The following is a 16,857-nucleotide window of genomic DNA, read 5'->3' on the forward strand; positions in this document are numbered from 1 at the left end:
CTGCCACCTGTGGCAGCGTGGTATTATGGGGGATCAAAGTCATGCTGGGACTGACACCAGCAAGGAAGCCAGAGCCATCACAGAGCAGCCCTCCTCTGGAGCCGTGATATTACACACCCCATGGCAGCTGGTGTAACTCAGAGACCTGCAGACAAATTCATTGTCAGAGTCAGGTGAAGACTGGGCACACAGAAGATCTGGGCAGACCTGCTCTTTTTAATCAGTGAGATGTATAGTTTAGGGAAAAAGAGACAGGACTTCTGGGACAGGGTAATGATTGTCCTTGACTATGAACATCTTATTGTTTTGGGTTTCCATTTTTCTTCTAGCACATAGACAGTAGTTGCACTAACTTGTTTCCCGTTTGTGATTGTGATTTCAAGATGATGGCTTTGGAGGAGGCGGGTGTGGTGTGTGTGTGTGTGTGTGTGTGTGTGTGTGTGTGTCAGAGAGAGAGGGGAGACTAAGTGACTGAAATAGACTATTAGTTGCCTGAATGATGGCTCCTCATGGCTGAGGCTGACTTGATGCCAAGTGTTAGCAAGATTGAGAATGGGAAGGTTGGATTCTACAGCTGTTGCCATTGCCACAAACAGGCACTGAGACACTCCCTGGGGAAGAAAGCACCATTTGTCCACTTGACACTGGCTTCTGTCTTAGCCCTGTGCATGTCCTCTAGGCCTTGAGTAGTGTTGGCTGTGTGGTGCTGCACCTGTGCCCAAGGCCTTCTTGCGAATCAGAAGAACCTTTGAGGTCACAGACAAAGTACTTCTTAAAACAGTAGACAAAGGCCCAGGTTGGCAACATGTACCTAGAGGCCCCACAGGATAATTTCCAGGTCATGTTTAATTCCAAACCCACCTAAAAAGTATGACCTATAAGACTTTCCTGTAGATGATTCCTGTGCCATCCCTCCCCTAGAAAGCTAAAGCCATTGAGCTTACATATGCAATTATGCATACTGCCGTGGCATCTGCTTCATGTTCATTATGATAGTATTCCTCAGCTGGGCGTGGTGGCTCACGCCTGTAATCCCAGCACTTTGGGAGGCCAAAGCGAGTGGATCACCTGAGGTCAGGAGTTTGAGACCAGCCTGGCCAACATGGTGAAAACCTGTCTCTACTAAAAATACAAAAATTAGCTGGGCATGGTGGTGGGCACCTATAATCCCAGCTACTCGGGAGGCTGAGGCATGAGAATCACTTGAACCTGGGAGGCAGAGGTTGCAGTGAGCTGAGATTGCGCCACTGCACTCCAGCCTAGGCAGCAAAGTGAGACTCCATCTAAAAATGAAATGAAATGAAATGAAATGAAATGAAATGAAATAAATAAAATAAAGTAAAATAAAATGCCGGGCGCGGTAGCTCAAGCCTGTAATCCTAGCACTTTGGGAGGCCGAGACGGGCGGATCACGAGGTCAGGAGATCGAGACCATCCTGGCTAACACGGTGAAACCCCGTCTCTGCTAAAAAATACAAAAAAAAAAAAAACCTAACTGGGTGAGGTGGCAGGCGCCTGTAGTCCCAGCTACTCGGGAGGCTGAGGCAGGAGAATGGCGTAAACCCGGGAGGCGGAGCTTACAATGAGCTGAGATCCGGCCACTGCACTCCAGCCTGGGCCACAGAGCGAGACTCTGTCTCAAAAATAAATAAATAAATAAATAAAAATAAATAAATAAATAAATAAAATAAAATAAAATAAAAAAGTATTCCTTATCCTGGGGCTGCCTCCAAATGGGGGTTGTTGGAAATTCCGAGGGAATCGCAGACCTGGCACTTTGGACAGTGATTTGATGGTTAGTCGAGGTGAGTTTTCAGCTGTCAGAACGTGGAGGGAAAAGGGGCTTTGCTTCTGTTTCAGTCCTGAGAGTGAGCCTGGAAGAGTGGCACTCAGAGCTGGATCATTTGTGGTGGCCTCGGCATCATAGAAAGCTTGCCCTTTTTCCCTCTGATGAGCTCGTGATGTTGGGTGGTGTGTGTTTGTGGGGACATTTATGGCAGGGGCTGGTTGCTTCTTTTCTTGTTCCCTTTCTTGGCTCTCTGGGATGCTGAGTGGCCCCTGGCTCTTGTATTCTCCACTGATGAGTCATGGCCAGGCAGCTGCTTCAGCCAGGGTGGAGTCCTGTGCCTTTACCCACAGGACTGCCTGTTTGTTTTGCTTTGTAGAAACTCCAAGAGGAGGAGGAGGAGAGCAACACCAGCAAAGTGCCCACTGCTGTGTCAGAGGATCATCTCTGAGAGGAAGGTGGTGACAACTCAGGGAACATGAACACCCCACCTTTTTCTTCGGCACGGCTCTCACCGCCAGCACAAAGGGCTTCGCTAGAAATATTTTTGGAGGGAACCAGCGGGACTATTTGTGGCTTGGATGGCCTATTCCTCCTAGAACCCACGTAAGAGCTTGGATGATTTAGTTGGAGAAAATTGCACCTATCACCAAATGCCCGTTTGATTCCCACCTCCACCCCCTTTTAGGTTATGGGAGTTGGTGTTGGGACAGGGTGATGGAGAATTATTGGAGTCAATCCTAGCTTGGTCTCTCGCCTTCCTTCTTTTCCTCCATCCATCATGGACAATGCCTGCAAAATTTTCACAGGAGGAAAGCTTATTCAGGATATTAACTTGAACTTTCCAGTGTCCTAAGAGCCTCTCATGAAGCCCAATTCTAAGAAGTGGCAAGCTGCTGTGCCGGGGTGATCTCCTGGGTCATCGGACTGACTGCTCAAGTTCTGCGGGAGAGGAAGCACCACTAGAACAACTCCATCGGAACAGCTCCACCAGGACTTGTGGCCCTAAATTTTCCTGGCCTATCGGGGTCTGTCTCCAAACCCTCTTTCCTAAGAGCTGAGCAAACCAAACATCAATAAACTTGACAAAAGACTTTGTTGTGGCCATGATGGAGATACCTGTACGGGAGGGCTACCTACCTAGGTGTGATGGTGCTGGGGGCTACCTTCTATTTGTGGAGGCCCATATCTGGGAACTCTGGCAGCTTGAGTTGGGAATGGGAAGGTTCTTTTTTACAGAAGTACTTCCCCAGGGACTTCTGTGTGTCACAGTCACCTCTGATGCCTTTATCTCGATGCTGCATTGGGAATCTCAGCCATTAGCCCAAGTGCTTGTTTTATTCCAAGGCAGGGTAATCCCAGCCAACTTACTCTAACCTTTGCTGAAAACTAATCTTGATTCATTCCACTCTGACAAATCCAAAGCTGCTTCTGAGAGATAAGAGGGAAGGGGTAGAAGGAAAGGTACCCCTTGAAATGGGAATTGAGTCTGTTAGAATTAAAAGCTTATCTCATGTCTGCTGGGGACAGTATTTGCACCACCAACGCCTCTCCTCACCTGCTTTGAGCGATAATCTTTATCAGGTATTCTAAACTTAAAGGGATTCCCTTTAAACCAACTCAAGCTGACCTTTCTTATCTAGCCTGCTGTTTGGCTGTACTCATGGGCTTTGATAATATCTCCTAAAAATGAGATTTTGGTAATTTCTCCTATGCATTGGGCAACTGCCATCGTGACCACTATGCTGTCTTGCTCCATCCACTGCCCTGGCCTCAGCGTTATCAGGGCAGCCTGTGCTGGCTGCAGTACTGTGGTGCTTGGGCCACTGCCTGAGAGGAGCCAAGTGTGTGTGTGTGTGTGTGTGTTTGTACAGATTCGAGCAATGGATGCAAGGAACGTGCTGTATGTAATAGAATAAAGAAGTTCATGCTTTTGGCAGAAGTAGTGGGTCAGTGTGGAAGAGAGGTGAGGGTGTGCTTCACTTTTTGATAAAGAGAAAGATGTTTACTCATCAACCCTTCAAAAGGTATTAACACAATGTTTACCAAACCTATTGCTTTATTTGAAAAACATAATTTGTGTTTTCTGTTTGTAAGATCAGATGTTTCGAGGCAATAAAAACTTCTCAGAAAGTAGTCTGCCTTATCATTTGGTAGGGCAGAGATGGCTCTTAGAAGTCCCTCAAGACTGGACTGTCAGATATTCCTGAGGTCCCTGTCTCAGGTACGGGGAAGGGCTGGGCTGGGGCGGGGGAGGAGCTAGAGGAGCAGCAACTGTGGCCTTCCACAGGAGCATCTCACTGTTGCCAGACCTTACCATCTGGGAGGGATATTTTTTAAAGACAAGGCTGTAAAGGTTACTGTTTGCCTACATGGAGGGGCTGCAACTCAACATCCAGCACATGACCCTGACCTCTTTCCACCCTGTGTATGCGCTGGAATGTGAGTAACTGCGGATGAGAGAGTCCACTGTTGTTCCTGGCTCTGCCTCAAAGGGTGGTTGAAATGTTTGTTCTCTGATTACTTCAGCCATGCACCAGCTTGCTGTGGCTGGGGCCCACGGTTCGGTCCCAGCAGCTGCGGTCCTGCATTACCATTTTTCTTCCTAACTGTCCAACTTCCTGTTACTCATCCCTCCCCAGTTGTGATCCCCCTGTGCATGTTACTTGAATATGCTGCTACTATCTGTGTTCTGTACCTTTTTTCTCTAGAGAGTTGTACCGGGCCTATGGCATTCTAGCACCGTATCTATTAGCAATTCTTAGCTGAGGAACAATATTATGATTCTATTTTAAATGATCTAGGAAGGGACCCAAGCCTGGGCTGTTAAGAAATCTAATATCCATAGTGTCTGCTAAATACTCTAACTATACATCTCTTTAGATCCTTTGGGACCCTGCCTTTACTAATCTGGAATCACTTTTTTTCTTTGAGATGGTGTCTCATTCTGTTGCTAGGCTGGAGCGCAATGGTGCGATCTTGGCTCACTGCAACCTCCGCCTCCCTGGTTTGAGCCATTCTCCTGTCTCAGCCTCCCGAGTAGCTGGGACTACAGGCATGCGCCACCATGCCCAGATAATTTTTATATTTTTTGTAGAGACGGGTTTCACCATGTTGGCCAGGATGGTCTCGATCTCTTGACCTCATGATCCGCCCGCCTCAGCCTCCCAAAGTGCTGGGATTACAGATGTGAGCCACCACGCCCAGCCAGGGAAACACATTTCTATGACGCATGCTCAGAGGACCTAAATCATCCAATGGTTTCATTCACTCCTTTCATAAGAGGTCTTCATGTGGATCTGCGTTCAAACGTTAACTGTCATCGCTGCTTTTCTTACTGCCTCCTAACAATATAGCTGGCAAGTAAAGAAAAGATAGTTCTTACTACTGAGATTTTTTCTAGATACAGTGTTCTGGGCATATGAGGCCTGGAATTTCTGCAACTAACTTTGGTACCATAAAAGAGGTTAGCCTGAGGATGCCAGCACAGATAGGTAGTACTGAAAGAATCGTGAAGAAATCGAGCTAGTCTTGATCAAACCCTTCCTGAAGTTTATAATCTTGTAATTTTTCAGTTATATGAGCCAGTTATCTTTATTGTTTAAGCTAGTTTAAGGTAGGTTTTGTCCTTTCACCTAAAGAGCCTTAACTGATAAGAGAATTCCCAATGTATTTAAGTGTAAACATCAAGCTTCTTATCACACACTTACAAGCCCCCTGCCTCCCTTTCTGACCTTTTCTTTTACTTCCTAACTCTTCACCATACTGTGATTACAGAGATCTTACTCCTTAAAAAATACTATTTCTACCTTCCAGTTGCTGCTCCCTCTGCTCTAACAGCCTGCTCCATATCTTAAGACATTTGACTCCTGAGCATTCAAGTCTCAGCTCAAATCCCACCTCTTAGCCTGGGCAACATAGTGAGACCCCATCTCTTCCCACCCCCCAAAATATTAGCTGGGTATGGTGGTGCACACTTGTAGTCCCAGCTACTTGGGAAGCTGAGGCAGGAGGATCACTTGAGTCCAGGAAGTTGAGCTGCAGTGAGGTGTGATTGTGCCACTGCACTCCAGCCTGGGTGACAGAGTGAAACCCTGACTCTAAAAAACAAAAAAATCCCATCTCCCCAGGGAGGACTTTCTGATGATAATTTATGTTCCCCAATGCCCACCCTACATTCCTTCTTGACCAAAATACCTTGCGTTTGTCAGAGTTCTTATCACTGTTTGTAGTTCTTTATTCATGTGTTGGCTTGTTGATTCTGTTACCTTGACTACAATGTAAGGCCCACAGGGGAGGGGCATTGCTTGTGTCGTTCACTTCTCTTTCCCAAATGTCTGGCATGGAGAAGTACCCAACAAATATTTGCTGAAATAGCGATGGCCTTTCGGATACACACACTGCGTATGAGGGTCCAGCTGGGGGAGGCCCTCTGGGTAGGGTATAAGAGCAACTGTCCATTCCAGTGCATTCTCCTCGGGGTTTAGCTGTCTTCTTCCCATGTCATGCAGTTGTTTCATCTACGCTGCCTAGTTCTATTTTTTTGTCTCTGCTCTCTCAAGAATCTGTTTCTTCTTTAGGAGGAAACAAGAAAGGGCACTTAGTGTTTAGTTGTGAACGTAGAATCTTGAAGGTGCGAAAAAAGATTTGACTTCAAGAATACAAGAGGAGTGAGCAAATGACAATAAGGAGCTGGAGGCTGCCAGGCTGACCTGTGTCTTGAGCTGTCCTACTCACTATGGTGTATTCAATCAGGCATAAAGCTGTGATTCTCCTAGGGCTCAGAGAAGGCAGCCGTGCTCTTGTCTTAGCAGAGGTCAAAGTACAAGGACTGATCAGAGCAGAGGGTTTTTCTATTTATTACAAAAGTTGTTACACAAATACAGCTGACCAGAAGGTCTAAAAACAGCCCAGACTCTTCCAACCCTCATGCATCTGTAGACAGAGGGAGAGCCATGGTCTTGCTCACACACAGGGGAGCCCTTCTTAGAAGAACTGCCTGTCCCTTGGAAGGTTCAGAGTCTTGGGTCCAGCAGCAGAGAGGAGCCCAACCTGCGTGGACAACCCCTTGAGGCAGCCCTTGGTCACAGCTGCTCTGGGTGGGCAGCAGGTTTAAGTTTCATAGTTCACATGTTCCCACCACACAAGTCAAATCAAGGCATGAAAATAAAAGGGAAAAAGGGGAAGGCTGGAAATGGGAATCCTGGAAAGAGGTTGCAGGTGGGGGAAGGAGACACAGTGGGTTTCCGAGGAGCTGGCAATTTCTTGACTTGGATGGAGTTACATAGTATTCACTTTAAGATTATTCTTTAAATTGTACATACATGTTATATACTTTTCTGTATGCATATCTTTAAATTTTAAAAATTAAAAAAACAAAGAGGCTAAAAGTGAATAAAGGGGCTGACGATGGAACAGAAAAGAAGAAATTAAAGAGGAGAGATGATGAAGGAAGAAGATGGCCAAGGCGGAAGACAATAAAGTCCCGGAGGTGGTAATGCTGGCCTCAGTTTCTCTTCTTCTGTCTGGATACTGGTTCTACTTCTAGGTACCGGAGCCCGACTAGCATACCCAGGATGGAGAAACCTTAAATACAGAGGAAAGATTAGTGACTGACACAAATACAGCACCTTTTTTCCCTCTCTCCTGTGTCCACCCTCTGTACTAGCTCTCGAGCTGGGACAGTTCCTATAGGAGGTCTAGGGTGGTTGGATGCTTACTTGCCACCATCAGAGGCGCCAGGACACCAATTGTGGGAGCTGCAGTTCCATAGACAAACAACTCAGAGAGGAAATGCCCCAGGGCGAGGAGGAAGGTCCAGAGTGTGATGTGATAGAGCCTACAAGGAAGCAGACAGAAATGGGAACCAACGTTACTGTTTGTTCAGAACAGAGGAAAATTATCAGACTTGATACATACAAATAAGAACCCAGGATGTGATTCAGGCTTAAAAGAAAGGACACTTGTTCCTGAGGAAGACCTGGTTATTTGATCACACCAACATTCTCATCTAGGGCAAAACTGAAGGTTTCAACTGCTAAACTGAGAGGAGAATGGTTCGGGCACCCAGAATGAATGTCCAAGTCTCAGCAAAGTGGTGAACTCAGCTATAGTAAAGCAGAGCCTGAATTATGACAATCCCAGGCAGTGTAGACAACTTTGGATCCAGCACGCTTACATATTCTATTTATCCAAATTGGTTGACTCTGCAGTCTAATCCCATCTGGCAGGCATCTGGCCACGCACTTGTTGGTGTTTATATGATGGATGCCACAGAATGAATGGCCTCATGACGAGTAAGGAGCAAGGACACCTCTGCGGCTTTTAGATGCTCTTGAAATATACGTTGGTTACTTTGTGTTTTAGCCTAGAAAAGCAGTCACATTGAGGACATGGTGACAACCTCATGGGAAGAGAACTTGGTTTTCAGCTTTGACTATAAGGTAGAGAAGAGACAGGCTACTAGGTGACTGACCACTTTGGTTGCTGACATCTTTTTTTTAGGTATAAAATTTTTTTAAATTATGAAATACTTCAAACATACAAAAAATTTACCGAACACTGTAATGAACACCAATGCAACCAACACCCAGCTCCCTCAGATCTTAACCTCTTGAGACTTTGTTTCAGAGACTCTTTTCTAAGAAATACAAACTTACAGAGTAGAGTTAAAGCATCCTGTGTATCCTTATCCTGCTCTGAGCCTGTTCTCCTCATCCCCACAAGTAACTGGTATCTTACATTTGATTCGTATCTCTCCTGTGCATGTTTTTATACTCTTTTTTTTTTTTTTTTTTGAGGCAGACTCTTGCTCTGTCTCTCAGGCTGGAGTGCAGTGGCACAATCTCGGCTCACTGCAACCTCCACCTCTTGGGTTCAAGCAATTCTCCTGCCTCAGCCTCCCAGAGTAGTTGGGACTACAGGTGCATGCCATCACGCGCAGCTAATTTTTGTATTTTTAGTAGAGATGGGGTTTCGCCATGTTGGCCAGGCTGGTCTCAAACTCCCGGCCTCAAGTGATTGATCTGCCCACCTTGGCCTCCCAAAGTGCTGGGATTACAGGTGGGAGCCACCGTGCCTGGCCCATTTGGAAACAGGTATGTATGTGTGTTGACTTTCAGTCTCCAGTTAGGGAGGGAATAGGATCAGAATGCATATCAGAAGTGAATGGATCAAAGTCCTAGGCTAGAAAGGGCTGGAAACAGGAGTCAGCATTTGCAGCTGTCCTGTGTGGGCAGAAGGGAAGGGAAAGTAAATGGTAACTGAGATAAAGATGAGTCAGGGTTAGGCCAGGCATGGTGGCTCAAGCCTGTAATCCCAGCACTTTGGGAGCCGAGGTAGGCGGATCACGAGGTCAGGAGTTCGAGATCAGCCTGACCAACATGGTGAGACCCTGTCTCTACTAAAAATACAAAAATTAGCTGGGCGTGGAGGTGCGTGCCTGTAATCCCAGCTACTGGGGAGCCTGAGGCAGAAGAATGGCTTGAACTCAGGAGGTGGAGGCTGCAAGGAGCTGAGATTGTGCCACGGCACTCTAGCTTGGCTGACAGAGCAAGACTCTGTCTCAAAAAAAAAAAAAAAAAAAAAGATAGGTCTGGGTTGTCTTTGCTCACTTCAAAAGCACAACAAGCAAAAGAGATATCCCTTATACTCATCAGCAATTCTTCATCATGGTACAGGTCTTTAAAATGATTATTCAATCCTCCCTTCCTCTTAGTCACCCTGAGAGGTAGAACAGATATCTATTCTCATTTTATGGATGAAGAGGCCAAGGTGCAAGCAAGGTGAATAATGGACTTGCTACTGCAAAGCTAGTTACCAACAAAACTGCGGCCAGAACTAAACACACTGCTTCCAAAAGTATGTGTCAGTCTAGGACAAGTAAACTAGTTTCAAGTTTGGAAAAAAAAAATAATAAGGTTGAAGAGATCAAAGGGCTAATAGCACTGCTTCAAATCTCACGTAAATCAGTCTTTCTTTAAACTAATTGGATCTCTAATATTTAGATGCGCAAAATCAGGAATTAAAATCATGACCTCCAGGGCTGCTAAGAAGAGACTTAATCAAGATCATGTAGATAAAAGCTTGGCATAAGAAGAGGAGGTCAATAAATATTACCACCCCCTGTTTTCCCCAGATGCCAAGAGCCTGGATAAGACAGAAAAACATCTTAATGTGAAGCTGGCATTCTGATAGCCTCCCTTGGTGACCTGAACAAACTGTTTCCACCTAGATTGTGATGATGACTCTTGCTGGGAAGAAAGCTCGAGCCCCCTCCAGTGGCCAGAGCCGGTTACGGCTTCTGATTGCCTGCAATTGTTCCACCCTGGTCTGTTTGAATACCCAAGACAGGTAGAATTCAGGAGCCCTAGCCTCTCTTTCACCCTCACCTGCTGACGCTGCATACACATACAATGGTTTACTTGTGGGTTCCTCTTTTTTCATGGATCGTGATTTCTGTTCATTTCTGCTTCTTAAGGAGGAATGTGAGAAAGGTAAGTGTGGGTGGCTACTCTAAAAAGAGCACACCACTCTACTTCTTCAGTAGAAGAAAGGCTGATTCTTTCATAAAGAAGTGGAGGGGCACGATGCAGGCCACTGGATAATGGCCTGCCAGTTTGCTATGTCAGTTCCAGAGAATTTTCAGACTTTAATGAAGACCTGTTAGGTCTATCATGTTTTCTAGGCTTGGAGGGAATGTAACCTATGAGTATTTTGTTATCCACATTCTAAGCTAATGCATTAAAATGATTAACAGTTCCCATTACTCAAAGTAACAGGTATGCCTCACATCTGATTTCCAACAAAAGGATGCTAAAGCTCTTCCTTCCCTTACATACGTCTTGTTGTGAATATCAATGGCACAGAGGCAGCGAATCACCGATGAGAGCAGCGTCCAGATCCCAAAGGTCCGAGCTTGGAGGCCATTCACTGTGTAGCAGAAAAAAGCAAGAGTGTTGAGAAGGGGAGGTTTGGGGTTCCTTCCAAACTCCTCCTATTTCACTGGTGGTTCATGGGAGGTAGGGAGCTGGACCTGACCTCTCTGTGGCTGGCAGGATGGAGGTCCTGGTGGCAACATGGGAACTAGAAGGAATTCCAGAATGAGAACTTCTCAGATTCTCTTCGAATGTCTACAGTTGGAAGGCAAGTTCCAAGAGTGAAAACCCACAAAAAGCCCAGTTAGGCAAATAACTCCTAGATATAGTAATTTACCCCTTCTGTCCTGAAAGCCAAGACAATCTGGATCAGGACAGGTTTTGGGGAATGTTGTAGAGACTGATCTGGAAATACAAGATGCCCAGGAGGCCAGTAGACTTTCAAGGCTGATCCGGGAGAGAACTCAGAGATACTGGGGACCAATTTAGATGCCCACATATGGTCTTTAACATATGTGAGTGCTTGGGTCTCTTCCTGCATCCAGATCTATGTTGTTGGATGAACCAATACCAGGCTGGTTTCCTGTATGCATGGCAGTGGGACAAAGCACTGTTTCTTTGTTGCTTGCTGGGGGCACCCTGCTCTTGGTAGCTTTGTTCTGACATTGCTGTATTAAGTATCTTGCCCTGAAAGTATAGGTCATATTCCACCATAACAGTGGTTCTTGACTCTGGACATTTATTACAGTCAACTGAGGCAGTTTTATAAAATTACAAGGCCTGGGTACCAGACCAACTATATGTGTTCTCTGGAGGAGGGCCCCAGGCATAAGTATTTTCTAGAAACTCCCCGCTTGGGTGATTTCAATGCAAAACCATTGAGCTAAGGCATCCAGTGGCTCAGGGATGCCAAAACAGTGGAAGATACTTCCTTTGCTGGTCTACTGCCTGCTGAATCAGATAACTTTTAAGGGACAAAATTGACAACTGAAAGGTCTACTAATGTTTACTTGGGCTTTAAGGAGTTTTCCAGCCTTTGGAAAACCAGACGGCTCTCCCAAATTCAAAATACTGAAGACCATTAGATGGTAGTGAGAAAAGATTCCGTATGCCAACCAAATATCTAGCATTCGCCCTGGATAGCTACCTTCTATATAAACCAATTTGACAGCTTTACTTATGAGAAGACTGAGGACTTTTCTCTAGTTAAGAGTACTCAACCAGCCCTAACCCGATTAGGTATGAGCTGAAATTCTGTGGGACACTTTAGAGCACTGCCACGTTCAGAAGAGTACCATGAAGGCCCCTAGATCACAAGGGAGATGGCGGCTTCAACTTCTGTGCTGGCTGAACACACACACACACACACACACACACACACAAAGTTCTGCTCAGCTATATGCCCTTAAGTCACATGACCTCTGGACTTCTTTGCCTCAACTTTAAACTCAAAGGGCTAGACCAGATGACCTCTAAAAATCTGTGAATCTATATAGGGTTCCATGACCACCTGAGGGCAGCATTTGAAGGTGAAAAGATGGAATTATTCTGCTCACTTTCCCAGGTTCTTTACTCTCATTATATCTGAGCTTTGCTTAAAATGAGCCTTAGCCTACTTAATTTCATTTTATACTCAGACACTGCAGAAAAACGAGCTAGGTCAGAGCCTGAATCTGGGTTAGCTATAAATGTGACACAGAATTGTCATCTGCTGTGAAACAGTGCTGCAGCTTAAACTACCCCACACACCAGCGTGATGAAGTGCAAGCTGAAACGGACAAACACTCTCAGCAGAGAGGCTCAGGAAGCAGGAAAGGCTGCCATGGGCCTTCTTAAGTTTCATTTTGGGAGACCAACTGGAAGGGATTTTAAATATTTTCTCAGGGACTATGTCATGAGAAGACCTTGAATTAATAACTCTCCATCTGTAACATGGAATATGAGTCATGTAAGCCCTAACTTGATTCTGAAGAGGGCTTTGAGATATATGTAAAGCTTCTTTATGGCTTTCTAGTGAGGCATCACAGAGTCACCAGTAAGTCTATTTCCTCACTTGCCCTTATAATGCTTTTTTTTTTTTTTTTTTTTTAAAATACACGAATTGCCCAGGGTAGTGTAAAATGAATGAAAAGTATGCAGAGAAGCTTGGGGGAAAAAGGGTCAAGTGCTCACCAGAAAGTCTATTACTCCAGTGGCTGCCAAAGGCTAGCTAAGGCAGCATCACAATTATCTGGGAAGTTTTTTAGCAACTGGATTCCTGAGCTCCACCCAGGTTCAATAAATAGGTTTGGTGAGGGAAATGGGTACCTGTGTTTGTTGAAGTTTGCTAGGTTATTCTGATGTACAGCCTGGTTTGGGAACCAGAGCATAGGGCCAGTCCTACAAAGGATGCAGAAATTCTTTGATTTCTTACCAAGGTTTGGCTTGCCAGTGTACAGCTTTTCATAGAGAAAGGTGTGGTCTCGGAAGCTCTGCAGCGTGTTCCCCATGGCTATGATGGACACCATAACCAGCCAACTTCTTAACACATTCAGGAAACGGCTCATGACTCCCCTCAAATGTGGGAGGGCTTTTTGCCTTGGAAACAAAGGCAGAGGACATGAGACAATGAGGGCCAGTCTATGTTAACCATAAGCAGGAAGGGAGGAAGAATGAAGCAGGCCAAAAAAAGATATTTAGTCACACTAATAGTGGTGAATGAACAGTATACTTTGCAATAAGTGGCATAATACTTGTCTTTGTCTAAGCAATTTCTGCAAAATATTACCCTAAATCAGAGCTCCTTTTTCTGGGTTGGAATCAGTCCTCTATCTTTACTTCTATACCTTCACGTTTTCATGCCATTCCTTTGTAATGCAAGTAGCTCAAAGGTGATTATAACTATACTCACAGACACCTGCCAGGCTATTGATGACAGATTCTTCCAAGCCTATGGAACTTTATACATTTGAGTGGGACTTATGGTGTGAGGTCACTATTTACATCCCTAGGTTTTCTGGACTCTGGTTCTCAGGTATACCATGCTCCATAAACTAGAAGAACAATCTAAAAGTTAAAAATAAACTGCTGTGTGTTAACTCAAAATAAAATCCTAAGCCCACCACGGACTGAACAGAGGCCCTCTTGGCCTAGGGGAACCCAGAAAAATCCTAAAACTGAGCCCCTGGCCATGACGAGATGGGAGGTCTCACATGCCCTGCTATATCCCTTCCTTTTTCAGGTTTAGAGACAGCAACTTACCAGCATTAAAGTTAAAATAGAGATCATAAGAATGACAGAACAGATTCTTTGTGCAATAAGGTACCAAATTATAAACAAGACCTAAGGCCATGCCAGGCAAGGGTTAAGTCACACACTCCCACATTTAAAGAATAAAACTTATATTCTGCCACAAGGTTTTTTTTCTCCAGCAGCTAGACAAGCACTGGCTTGAGATAAGCAATATTAAAACAATTACAGCTCATCCAGCTCACAGAGGCTGACTACATGACCCCTATTCCACCAGCTATAACTACACCTTTGATTGGACAAGAGACTGATTTTAGTAACTTTCTCCAGATAAGACCACCAACCGTGGACTGCTCCTGGCCAGTTTAGCAAGATCACACACTTGAGTGTCTTGGTGTCCTGAAAAGACTTTTTGACGCATAGAGCCTAGGCGTGATAGACTTAAATGTTAGGTCTCTACTTCAAAGTGAACAGGGGTCATATGTGGTTACACATGATTGTTCAATATGCACGTGTCAGGACCACCTTCAGGAATATTCATAGTTCCTCCTGTAAGCTGTTGAACATGTATGTTTAGCCAACCTGTTCAGCATAAAGCTCTACCCCAAACCCTTCTCCTTCAAAGCACCTGTCTCTGATCTTAGTGGGAGGCACTCTTCCCTGTTGGGTGGCTGTAACCCTTTGCAAGAGATAAAGCCTCTTTTCTTTTTCCAAATTTATAAATTGTGCCTGTTTAAGTTAACGTGTGACTTTAGGACTAGTAAGAAAATTATATAGTGAAGGAAACAGCAATCTTGGTGTTGGGCTGCAAGATAATAATAGGTCACAGTTCACTTACACCATGAACTGTGCCAAGCACCTAACACATATTACCATTTAATCTTCACAATGAGGTAGGCAGGCACTATTAATATTTCCATCTTATAGATGAGGGTTGGAACGGAGAGGTTAAACAAGTTTCTTAAGGTCACACAGCAAAGTCAGCAGAGCTGAGATAAGAATCATGGTCTGTTGGACTGCTGCAGTGCTACCTCACTGTTTGAGACTACTTTAATGAAGTTCCCATTTTTTGATTAAGAAAAGCATACCATATCCTCTTCTGTCTTCAAGTTGTATAGAAAATACAATTAGATTACATACTTTTTATTTTTTAATTTATTATTATTATTATTATTTTGAGACAGGGTCTTGCTCTGTCACACAGGCTGGAGTGCAGTGGCGTGGTCATGGCTCATTGCAGCCTCGAAATCAAAGGCTTAAGTGATCTTCCCACCTCAACCTCTCCACTTGGGCTCAAGTGATCCACTCACCTTGGCCTCGCCTCCCAAAGTGCTGGGATTACAGGTGTGAGCTACAGCACCCAGACTTTTATTTTTTTAAGGCTTAGATCAACTCTTGTTGAGTAGTAATTTCAGTTAGTCTGATTTAAATAAAACCAAAATAGATAAATAATCTAATAATGGAATGGCTTTTTCCCATCCTCATCACTATTTTCTCAGTCTATGGTTTATCTGTTGTCAGGTTAACCTCTTGGGCCTGAAGTGGTAATAAACTAACAGGCTTTCTTTGTCACTTTGGCAATATAAATTTCGGTATTGTTCTATGCTACCCAGTGAGATAGATATTAAAGTCAGCAATGGTCCAAGACAGTGTGAAACACCCTCCCCCCCCCAAAAAAAAAAGCAATAAAGAGATCTAGAGAAGGAAGGGTGAATTGATGAACCCTTCAGGGAGAGCTGATCACAAAGGTGGTCTCTGTCAGAGACTGAGAGTCTACTGGATATCATAGGCCATTATCACTTGGGCCAAGATCCACCTATCCTCTTTATTTTCTCACCCTCTCTCAAGAGGAGACTCCTCCGGGGTTTAGAAAAGCTGCATGAATGCACCTCTCCACTTTTCTGCACAAGTACGCCTTCCATTTCACAGAAGCTCTTAGGAATCCCAACAGATAGCTGATGAGGACAGAACCTGAGTACTTCTGAATTGCTCTGCCAATTTCTCAACCTAATTTCCCTAAAGCTTTAGGGCCTCCTAGAGTGTATATAACATCTATTTCCAAATTTTGTCCTGGCCCTGGCCCAGCCCAGCCAAGCCCAACCCAGCCCAGCCCAGCATAGGTGTGCTGTTAAAACTTAATCAGGAGAGAGGGATTCTTATCTTGGCCCTACCACTTAGTAGCTGTGTGACCCTGGGCAAGTCATTTACACTTTTCAGTCTCGGTTTCCTCATCTGCAAAATGGAGATAGAAATATCAACCCGAAGGGTTATTGTAAGAATCATATGAGAAAAAGTGAAGGCTCTTTGTACAGTGCTAGGCTTATAGTGGCTGCTCATTCGCTCATCCATTCCTTCTTTCCTTGAATTCACCAGCCTTCTCCATCTTCCTAGCTCCCCCTTGTCATCGCCTCTCGAACCCTTTTCCCCCCAAAAGGTTGCCTTCCAGGTATCTTCCTTCCATCTCACCTCTATTTTTCCAGATTCTCCGATCCTCTCAATCAGAAGCAACACAGACACCTACATCCCTCTTCTCCCCCATATTCTCCTTACCTGGCGACCGGACCCCCAGCACAGCAGTGGCAGCAGCAGCCGCCGCAAACAAGCTCCCCCAGGACAGCTCCAGCCCGGAGTCCACCTGAGCCATTTGTCCCCACCCCCTCCCTCAGCCCTGCTCCAGGATTGGGTCGTTTCCTTTAGTCCTCTCTCTGATTGGCTGTCCTGGTTTTGCCCGAGCAGGAGATGGGGAGTGAACCCCTTTACTGCCAATCAGCGGTTGCCGCTGCCTAAGCCTCTCCCCAGGTACGCCGCTCACGCCGTAAACCCTCCTGTTGGACCTAGCGGAACTCCGGGTTTGGAGTCAACCTCTTAGGGGCGGAGAAAAAAACAGCGGAAAAAAAAAAAAAAGACTTTCTGCTGAGGGCAGGGCTCTGCGCCCGCGCTTCGCGGCGGTGACGACATTCGCCCGCG

The 16,857-nt window shown here is 45.2% G+C and overlaps 2 protein-coding genes across 7 annotated transcripts in view; one reads left to right on the forward strand and one right to left on the reverse strand.

Annotated features, from left to right (window-relative positions):
* FLVCR2 (FLVCR heme transporter 2) overlaps positions 1 to 2,877 on the forward strand; it is a 69,592-nt gene extending 66,715 nt beyond the window's left edge. For all 6 annotated transcript variants that reach the window (XM_028851701.2, XM_077941529.1, XM_015144152.3 and 3 more), the window contains one exon: positions 2,166 to 2,877. In XM_028851701.2, coding sequence (XP_028707534.1) covers positions 2,166 to 2,237 — 72 coding nt within the window. In that variant the 3' untranslated portion in view covers positions 2,238 to 2,877. The remainder of the gene's footprint in view (positions 1 to 2,165) is intronic.
* A 3,741-nt stretch (positions 2,878 to 6,618) lies between these two features.
* Positions 6,619 to 16,850, reverse strand: ERG28 (ergosterol biosynthesis 28 homolog). Its single transcript, NM_001194135.3, is given in 5 exon segments — positions 6,619 to 7,372; positions 7,507 to 7,625; positions 10,627 to 10,717; positions 13,076 to 13,239; positions 16,441 to 16,850. Coding segments are annotated over 4 exon segments (423 nt in total). The 5' UTR covers positions 13,209 to 13,239; positions 16,441 to 16,850; the 3' UTR covers positions 6,619 to 7,292.
* Between the last annotated feature and the right edge of the window lie 7 nt (positions 16,851 to 16,857).

Source organism: Macaca mulatta, chromosome 7 (assembly GCF_049350105.2).
Source record: "Macaca mulatta isolate MMU2019108-1 chromosome 7, T2T-MMU8v2.0, whole genome shotgun sequence".
NCBI classification, from domain to species: domain Eukaryota; kingdom Metazoa; phylum Chordata; class Mammalia; order Primates; family Cercopithecidae; genus Macaca; species Macaca mulatta.